Raw genomic sequence first — 10523 nt, 5'->3', positions numbered from 1 at the left:
AAAAAAAAAAAAAAAAAAAAAAAAAAAAAAAAAAAAAAAAAAAAAAGTATTTCACTCCACTTTCTAATAAGGTTGAACAATTCCAAAATATCACATTTCAATTTCCATTTAGCCTATGGATCAGTTTAACCATCTGTAAAGTTACAAAAGCATGATACAGAACTCAGAAGAGAGCTGTGAAGCTCAGCATGTTTAATGTGTTTTTAAAAATTGTGGTCTCTGACAGAATGCAAAATCTCTTTTTCTTGGAATTAAATTAATTAGAATTTCTATTCTTAAATAAGCTGTATAAAGTGTATCCAGGTTGGAGTACAACCATTACTGTAATAAGAAAACCTCACAATCCAGCGTGTAACATAATTCACCAAACTTAAGAGATCCAGTAGGAAGTGGCAAAAAATGACAAAAACGGAAAACCCCAATCTGAAATGTATTTTGGGATGGATATAGAAATACAAAAGAAAGACACATCAATTAAATAAGAGTTTGCTGAAATTACATTTAAATTCTTTTCCTCTTGGGTAATGATAGTTTCAACTATTAAAACTGAATGGTCCAATGGGGGTGGGGGGGGGGGGGAACAGCCATAGGAGACAACAGCCTACCTATGATTCCCACAGTACAGATCCTGTACGAAGTCTTTAATGAGGAAAGTCTTTGATAAAGAAAGTAAGGAGCAGGACATGCCAAAAAGAGACAAACCCACCAACATTTGGAAGGTGAGGACCTATGAAACTTTCTGGTGTAACCTCATACTAGGAAAAACACCAAACAAAAACAAAACCAGAAAGCAACTGTACTCAGGATTTTTAAAAAAGAGTAACCACAAAAATCTGGTAAGCTTATTTATTGCAATATTTCTTAACTGTTACCACAAGTAGTACTAGTTTAGCTATATATATTTTGCAAAAGAGCACAAACAAAAACTTTGTATCTGTACCACTTACTTTTGTGGCTATTTTATCAACCAGTATTTGAAGTCCCATTCAATTAGTTCCTAAGAAATTAAAAACAAAAATACATTAGCAAAAAACAAAAAACCCCACCAAAATACAAAACAAAACAAAAAAACAAAAAATCACCAACCCTACACATTTAAAATACAATACTTTTGCTTTCTCACTATTAGTTTTCACTAAGAAAATTAATCCATTTTTTTAAAAATCCAAATCCTAAAATGATGGGCTAGAAGAGATCCAGTGCAGAATGGTCCACTGTCCTACACCAATATGAGATGTAGCCAGTCAACTCAAAAATATCTAATTTCAATGTCTCAACCTTCCACAGCCAATTATTCTAGTCACTTGACCTATCTGCAATATTATAGCATTTTGGCTGTTTTAATCTGATTAGAAAGACAGAAATAAGAACCAGCAACATGTGACCAACCAGCACTCCAGACTACCAGTGGCTCATGAGACACAGCTTAAGAACCATTAGTCCAACAGCGGATCTCAACCTTTGGGGTCCCGACCCCATTTTAATGGGATCATCAGGGCTGGCATTAGACTTGTTCAGGCCCAGGACTGAAGCCTGAGCCCAACCATCCAGGGCTGAAGCTGAAGCCTGAGCCCCACTGCCCGGGACTGAAGCCGAAGGCCCACTGCCCGGGGCTCAGGCTTCGGCTTGATGGCGGGGCTCAGGATACAGCCCCCCACACCTGGGGCTGAAGCCCTCAGGCTTGGGCTCAGGCTTCGATCCCCCTTCTCGGGGTTATGTAGTAATCTTTGTTGTCAGAAGTGGTCGCAGTGCAATGAAGTTTGAGAACCCAACATAAATTTTCCCTTTGATAATTTTAAACTAACTCCCTAGGAGATAGCTCTTTCCCCAGCTGTATGAAGTATTTGTACGCAATTATAGTTTCCACCATTTGAGCCAGTCTACATTATAATTACAAATGAGTCAGGGGACCTATTTACAACTTGGTTCCATTTTAGAACATAGATGGAATTTTAACCAAGTTCCATAATCAGGACACGTCCAAAAATTTGGCCCAGTTACAGAACTTAGTTAAGAGCCTGTCTACTCTACTAAATAGAACTGTGTTGTAACTAGGTCTACTCTGATTTGGTTGTAACTGAACTGGATAGGCCCTTTGTCATCCTCTCTCTAAACTTTTCATATTAAGTGTCAAATTTTGTAAGGTGCTTAGCAACCTCATCCTTGCACCCCCCCCCCACCCCCGCCGCCGCCCCCCCCCCCCCCCCCCCCCCCCCGAGGCCCCCCCCCGTGGCAGCTCCCTCCCCCGCCCTGAGGCGCACCCCCCCCCCGGGGCAGCTCCCGCTCCCCGGGGAGCCGTGCGGCAGTTCCCCACCCCAGCTCACCTCTGCTCCGCCTCCTCCCCTGAGCACACCGCCCCCACTCTAATTCTCTTCCCCTCCCAGGCTTGCGGCGCCAAACAGCTGATTGGCACTGCAAGCCTGGGAGGCGGGAGAAGTGGAGCGGCGACCACGCACTTGGGGAGGGGGCGTAGCAGAGATGAGCTGGGGTGGGGAGCTGCTGCGGGGGGTACCTCATCGAAGGGGGGAGCTGCCGCAGGGCTCCCCACCCCAGCTCACCTCTGCTATGCCCCCTCCCCGAGCACGCCGCCCCCGCCGGCAATGACAATAATTGCATGGAGCGGCCACTGCGCTGGGAGAGGGAGTCTGAGCCGCACGTGTCAGCACGCCGCCGGCAGCCCAGCCCAGGAACACTGTAAAAAAAAACTGGGGGCACTGCTTTTTGGCGCCCCCAAATCTTGGCGCCCTAAGCAACTGCCTAGTTTGCCTTAATGGTAGCACCGGCCCTGCCCTCATCGCTCTTTGAAATCACTAGATTCCCAGATATCCTCTCTGTTGTAGTGGTTAACATTAGAGGGTTGCACACTTTGGGTACGTCTACACTACCCGCCAGATAGGCGGGTAGCAATCGATCTATCAGGGATCGATTTATCGCATTTAGTGTAGACACAATAAATGGATCCCCGATCGCTCGCCCGTCGACTGCTGAACTCCAGCAGTGCGAGAGGCGGAAGCAAAGTCGACGGGGGAGCTACGGCCATCGATCCAGCGCCGCGAGGACGCGAAGTAAGTAATTCTAATTTAATCTAAGATACGTCGACTTCAGCTACGCTATTCTCGTAGCTGAAGTTGCATATCTTAGATCGATTCCCTCCCCTCCCCCCCAAGTGTAGACCAGGCCTTTGTTCTTTTTATAGGCTGAGTGCATTACACCCACCAGAGGCTCTTACATTCCTCCCTTCCCCTCCACAAGCTCCCTGTGTTCCACCATCCTATTCCCGCTATTTCAGGGACTCCCTGCAACCCCATCCCTCCTCTCATGCCAGTAACTCCATGTGTCCCCCATGTCTACCTTTCAATTTTTCCAATTTTCACCAAAATCCATAAGGTTCTGGCCATTGATGCTTAACCCATTCCCTGAAATTTTGGAATTGATCGGACGTAGCATTCAAAAGTTATTGGATTACAAACAAACGCCATCAAACTGAGTGTAAGGCCTTCCTTTGCTTGATCATTTAAGCCACTTCTGGCACTCAGGTGTGTGTGGTTGGCAATAAGCATTTAATGCAACTTGCTTGATGCAGTGATCAAAAAATCCACTCGCTTGTAGTCTTATCAGTTTTCACTGCTACTGCTCTAAACACTGTGGGCAGTAGTGAAAGTGGGAAGAATCACCATAAATATTCTGCTGCTGCTTAAGAATGCTTTGAGCAGAAGCTATCCACAGCATAGCAGCCTTCAAAAAGAGAGGCCAAGAAAGGAATAGAGAAAGAGGAACCCACTGTGAGCAATCAGGTTGAATGAATGATAGAATGCAGATACACACATATGTGATGCCCATCACATCAGTGAGGAAACTTGGGGAGACAACGAGTAACAGGCACACTTTCCACCGACTCTCACAAGAGTGAGGAGGCTCTGCAAGTGGAGTTGGGAAATTGAGAGAATGCTTCCTCTGTCACCCAGCAACAGAGGGAGATAAATACAGACACACACTAGACAGAGTCTACTATGAAAAATTGAACCTGCAAGCAGTCGGGGCGATATCCTCTTCTTTCCACTCACAGAGGAAAATATTAGAGAATACTGCCTTTTCACCTGGGCTTTGTCCCTGTATAATGGGGCCCCTATTCCTGACTCTGGATAGTAGGTTTAATCCTACAGCTTTTAGGTATCTGGTGAAATTTCCACATCTTAGACTATCTGTGACTGGATAGGAATGAGTAGGCAGACAAATAAACTGAAGGGATAAGACAGAATAGGGAACTGCGATATAGACAAGGAAATAAGAGGAAAGAGAAAAAGAGAGGAAGTAGTGAATACACTGCAGAAAAAACCAGAAAAGAGGATGAGACACTTAAGACAACTCAAGAAAAACACACTATGATCTACTATAGGGAAGAAGAGGGGAAAAAAATGAAATGAAGTCAGGATGAGAAAGATGCAACATCAAAAGCAAGAGAAGTGTTGTAAGTTATATTTTTACAAAATCATTAAATAGAAAGTTCACTTGCAACATGGCACCACTGAATACAATACACACAACTGTTTTATTCCTTTAAACAAACAGTTACAGCCTGAGGCAGAGACAAAGAAGAATTTGCCATTTAAAGGGACTGAATTTGAAGGGAGCATTACCCCAATATCTTTCCTATAGTCACTGACAGAATTAATGATTAAATAAATTCTGTCATCTTTTTATTTCCTCCACCAGTTTCATTAGTGGATTCATGTCTCATTTTCAAATAACAATTGCTTGTATATTGTAGTATTCTTGTCCTTGAAAATTCTCTGTTGCACAAGCTAAAGTCCTATCAGCATTTATAAAGTGCTTATCAGTGTGGTATATACTGGCTGTACATGTATTAAAAAAAATGTCAAGAATCATCAGTAAAAAAAAAAAGATGCCAAGAATCATCATTAAAATCTACTCATGGTTGAGAATGTTATGAAGTAAATTGATTTAATTGGGCTGATAAAGATACACAAAGCAGTGTTAGACACTTCATGAAAATTTCAAAACGGAACTATTTTAAATTTTCATCACAAAAGCTACTTAATTTATTCCAACAATTTATATATACAATCATAAAATTAAACAGCATAATTTATTTTGAGTTACAAAGGAAATGAAAAAAAAACTTCTATTGACTTCAGAGGAAGTAAAATTGAGTCTTTATTCTCCTTTGTAATTGAAATATTTTATATTTATATTGAAGTTTTCCTTTAAAGGAAATATTCTGTTCCAAGTAGCTCCAACTGTAGAAGAGGCCACAGGTCTATGTATCTAGGTATTTCTAATGCACCAATTACTGTGATATCTGAATGATAGGTAAGATAAAGTTTACAGAATAGTGACTAACTGAAAGTCTAAACTTCCTTTACCTTTTGCTGATTCAGCATAAAAAAGTAATTCTATGTAGCCCAACATCCCAGTCAATTTTAAGTGTAATGCCTTTATAAGGTTTAGCACAAAAACTGTGCTGTATGAGCATTATTAAGGAAAAAACAAATTTGGATTAAAAGTTAATAGGCTTTAATAGTTTTATTACAAAAGAAAAATGGTCTTCCTAAGGGTTATTTAAAGCATTCATGTGCTGAAGCGATGTGCACAAATATACATTTGTAAATAAATAGCTGAAGACTAAAATTTTCAAATAAGAGCTAACTTTAAGTTCCTATGTGTGGGATTTTCTAATGACTCAAGGTGGTCAATCTATTTTGTTTATCAAAAAGAAGGTTAAGGGGTGACTTGATCATAGTCTAAGTATCTCCATGGGGAACAGAAATTTGATAATAGATGGCTCTCAAATTTAGCAGAAAAAGATACATCAAAATCCAATGGCTGGAAGTTGAAGCTAGACAAATTCAAACTAGAAATAAGGCTTTTTTTTTTTTTAAACCATAAGGGTAATTAACCATTAGAACAACTTACCAAGGGTTGTGGTGCATTCTCCATCACTGCTCATTTTTAAATGTAGATTGTATGTTATCATAAAAGCTATTTTCTAGTTCAACCACAGCTATTGGACTTGGAGCATGAATTAATTCAAGGAAGTCCTTTGATCTGTGTGATAAAGGTGTTCACACTAGATGATCACCATGTTCCCTTCTGGCCTTAAATCTATGAATGAACAAAGATTTAAGAAGATGAAATGAGATTTTCAAAAATGCACAAGAACATAGGCACTTTAGAAAATTCTTAACTAGCTAAATACAGACAGGCTCCTATTTTTAAAAATTTAGCCAAAAACTTCATTTATATGAAGGCAGATCATACATTTTTTTGGTCTCCTGCACAAATATCTGTTGATATTTGGAAAGTTTCCAATCAACAGATATTGGCTTGGCCTATTCTGAATCCTGCTTTAACAACACACGCCAATCATGAAATTCTCCAAATCAGTGGGGCTACTCACATTAGTAAGGATTTGCTGAATCAGACCCTAAGATTGTAATACACCTCTACCTCAATATAACGCTGTCCTCGGGAGCCAAAAAAAAATCTTACTGCGTTAAAGGTGAAACCACGCTATATCGAACTTGCTTTGATCCACCGGAGTGCGCAGCCCCCCCCCGGAGCACTGCTTTACCGCGTTATATCCGAATTCGTGTTATATCCGGTCGCGTTATATCGGGGTAGAGGTGTACTATAATCAGAATGAACTGTCCTCTCAGTATAATAAAATTTCTCACAAAGTTGGATACTGTATATTTTGTCTTGTATCCAAACATGTGATAGATATTGACTGTGCTGCATTTACTAATAGAGAACTTTGACCTCCATAATTTTTCTAATACAGTATACTCCTGGGTTTCTGAAACCTTATTATCCGAATCCCATTATTTCTGGATAACACAGAGGTTCAGATAATAGAGCAGAGACTCCCTGCCAGGGAAGGCCATCCTGCTACTGAATGGCTCCTGTGACAGTGCAGGGAGCGCTCCACAGCTCCACTGTCCATGGGAATGAGTGAGCGGGGCCATGACAGCGGAGCTGAAGAGGACTCCCTGAACTGCCTCTGGGCCGGTGATACCAGATCTCTGCAGGTGCAAGGTGTAGAGAAGGCTACTGTTCTGACCAGGGATCTCTGCTCTGCCCCACCAGGACCGCAGCCTCCCCCTGCCCCTTGCGCGTGCAGTAAGGGAGGGTAGGAGCATGTCACATGTATAGAGATGATGTTTGCTTATTTCCTATAGTAATGTGTTGTAATGTAAATAGGCCCAAAAATCTATTTCCTAAAAACAGGTTTGACAATAATCAAGAGAGGCATGGTAAAGTATGAGTAAAGTGAAGTGAGACAATTCAGAGATAAGTTAAGTCATAACCCCAGTTCATGTAAACATGTTTTGGAACTAATTGGTTTTTACAAATGTTTTAAATAAAATGTTAATGTTTTGGAAAATGCTACCTATAATGCTAGTTACTGGTCTGGCATTGAGGCAAATGTTAAGATGATGCTTAATGTTAAACAGCCAATGAGAAAGTAGAAAATATTTAATTACGGTTATGGAAATAAATATATGGTAAAAGGAGGATTTAATGTTCATTAATTAAGTGGCATTATTATAGTTGATTATAAAAAGGGTAGTAGGTTGATTTTAGATAGGCACGCCGATCCCCCATCAAGGTACCACTAAAGAATTATATCCGCACTTCTCATTCAGAGGCTGAACAGATATGCATGCATCTTTTCACCTTAGAATGCGAGTATAAATGCAGTGCATGATCATATTGTAATGCCTGTTTGCTTAAACTATTTTATATTAAATAAAATCCTTAATTTTATCATTCACTGTGTCATTCACAGTCCTCCACTAAATTAAATGATCTGAAACTACCCTGGAGGCGCAAACCTTAAGGAATTCAGTTTGGTTTTATTCCTTATGTTTAAACTAGTAACTGGAAACACATAAATCAAAGGTTACAAGAGGCAATGCAGGGAGCCCTCTGCAGCCCCACTGTTATGGGAGCGAGCAGGGCTGTGACAGCAGAGCTGAGGAGGGCTCCCTGCGCTGCTGCTCCTGCCCTCTCAATTATATGAACTCCCAATTATCCAAATAAAATCCATGTCCCCCATGCTATTCGGATAATTGGGGGTATATTCTACTGTGCTACTTAGGCCTGGTCTACTCCTAAAACTGAGATCAACCTAACTACATTGCTCAAGGCTGTGAAAAATTTCACACCGTCTAGGATGTAGTTAGGTGGACCAAACTGCCATTGTAGATGCAGCTAGGTCGACAGAAAAAAATCTTCCATTGACCTACTTACAGCCTCTTGGAGAGGTGCATTACCTACTTTAATGGAAAAACTCCCATCAATGTAGAAAGCATCTACATTACCATGCTACAGTAGTGAAGACACACCCTTATTTATTTACTGTATAAGTTGATATTGCCTCTGGGTCAGAGGTGATTGCTTTTACTGAAGTGTTCTCTCTGCTAATGGTGTTTCACCATATGTGGGAGACAAATTCTATTAATACTTTATAACACAAGCTGCCCCTTTGTGGCTTGCTGCCAAGAATCAGAGCAAGCAGATTATCACAGCAATAGGTCTTGCTTTGTGCTAGTGCAACAGACCTAATAAAAATGGTTTCCTTCTCCACAAAATAGAGTAGGATTATGTGGCTCACTTGAAAGTTTTAGGTTTTTGCTTAATTTTTATTCCAGCTTTTCCTCTTCTTAGTAACATGAATAAGATGGAGGGGTTGAGATACATGAGTGACAGCCATCATTAACTTTTGCAATAGTAATATTTTCTCTATGGGTTTCTTGTTGAAGGACAGCACCTCAGGAGGAACCCCAGAATTCTCCTTTTATGGCACAAGGTGGGGAGTTACCTTCTCACCAAAGTGATGGCACTTGGCATTTTGCACCCTCTCCTTCTTTTGTATTAGTCTTTAGCTGGTAGGTTTAATCCTCTACCTATTATGTGCATTGGTAAAAAATTTAAATATGAGTACTATATGTTTGTAAGTAGGTGGTTGGGAAAAAGAGATTGGATAAATTTTGAAGCGAGAAGTATGGTGCTGAAGGAAAGAGATTTGGAAATAAGTAGAAGAAAGGAGAGGGGAAATCGCTACCTCCTCCCCTGCATAAGAACATTGGGAAGGAGATGAGGGAGTAGAAGAGAGAAGAAAGAGGAAACAAACAATGAAAATAATTCATGGAAAGATACATCATGATTAAGGATATGATTTTTGGCACGGGTATTTTTATTAAATAGACAGGACATAGGCAACAAGTCAATAAATCACAAATGTACACAGGGCAGCACTAGGAGCTAGCAAATGGGGCAACTGCAAAGCTAAGTTATGGGCAGCGGGGCTTGGGCTTTGGCTTCAGCCCAAGCCCCACCTGGTGGGGCTGAAGCCTGAGCTGAAGAAGTGGACATCTGTTAAAGTCACGGAATCCGTGATCTCCCTGACCAAATCATATCCTTGATCATAATCTAATACAGGAAAGAAAGGGAAAGAATGGAGTGGAGGTAGAAAGCTAAAAATACAGAAAAAGGGAGAAAAATTACATTTTTAAAGATGTATTAAAGAGAAAACTGATTGACAATGTTATAATTAAATACAGTAAACAATATAAAATTGTTTTATTCCTACATCTTACAGGAGTTATGTTCTGGGGTGAGTGGCTTGGGTGTATGGCAGCACATTTATTTTTTCACCTGGTTATCAAGCATTGGGTATATTTTTTAATTCCTGATGTTTATTCTGGTAAACAGGCAGCCCTATGTCTTTTGACAACTACAAGCAGTGTGACAGAGGAAAAATAAATTAAGCTACTTCACCTATTCCATGGAGACTAAACCTTCCATCATAGTTATGATTTTTCCACCTTCTTGTACAAAAACCAAACAGTTTTGCCCACAATATCTGAGATTGCATTCACTGCTCTCTAATCCAGAACCTGAATGGAGGCATTACCCCAGATTTTTGAGTCATTCTCATCCTGGTACCCTTTCTCAAGTTCTGTGGCCGCTGAAAATATCAGTGGGAAGGCAGTGCTGCTGTACTAGAAGGATCTCCCCATCAAACTCTCTGCACTTCCTTGCTTGTAGAATAATGGGTAGATATTACATTTGAACAAATTCATGACACTTCAGACCCTCATACCTGATGCAAACTCTCCATCATGAACTTAAAGTTCCTTGAATGTAGTTTTCTTTGCAGTTCTCTCCAACCTAGAGTGAATGATTGGGTATGTCAATTTGGGAAACCCACACACAATATGATTCACTGGCAAAGAACTTTGTTAACTCCGAGGTAAGGTTGCCCGGTGGTATATGGTGCCCTTGCAAAACATCCAGTTCAGCAAAACTCAAAACTTCTGAAAATCAGGAAATACACATACCCACACAACCTTAACTCGGCCACCTATGGAGCTGGCAATAGACACTTGGAATTAGCTGCACGCACTGCAGCTGCATTCACTGATAGGTGTAACTGTATTGAATAGGTTTCAGAGTGGTAGCCGTGTTAGTCTGTATCAGCAAAAAGAACGAGTATT

General features: G+C 40.7%; 1 protein-coding gene across 2 annotated transcripts in view; it reads right to left on the bottom strand.

Annotated features, from left to right (window-relative positions):
• PPHLN1 (periphilin 1) overlaps positions 1-10198 on the bottom strand; it is a 116026-nt gene extending 105828 nt beyond the window's left edge. For both annotated transcript variants that reach the window (XM_026648754.2, XM_026648755.2), the window contains exons 1-2: positions 10130-10198; positions 948-997 (exon numbers count right to left, since the gene is read on the bottom strand). In XM_026648754.2, the coding sequence (XP_026504539.1) occupies position 948 (1 nt within the window). In that variant the 5' untranslated portion in view covers positions 949-997; positions 10130-10198. The remainder of the gene's footprint in view (positions 1-947; positions 998-10129) is intronic.
• Between the last annotated feature and the right edge of the window lie 325 nt (positions 10199-10523).

The sequence above is a fragment of the Terrapene carolina genome, unplaced genomic scaffold (genome assembly GCF_002925995.2).
Source record: "Terrapene carolina triunguis isolate 2854851 unplaced genomic scaffold, T_m_triunguis-2.0 Scaffold68, whole genome shotgun sequence".
Taxonomy (NCBI): domain Eukaryota; kingdom Metazoa; phylum Chordata; order Testudines; family Emydidae; genus Terrapene; species Terrapene triunguis.
Note: the sequence above shows the minus strand (reverse complement) of the source record. Positions and strands in the feature narration are given on the sequence as shown.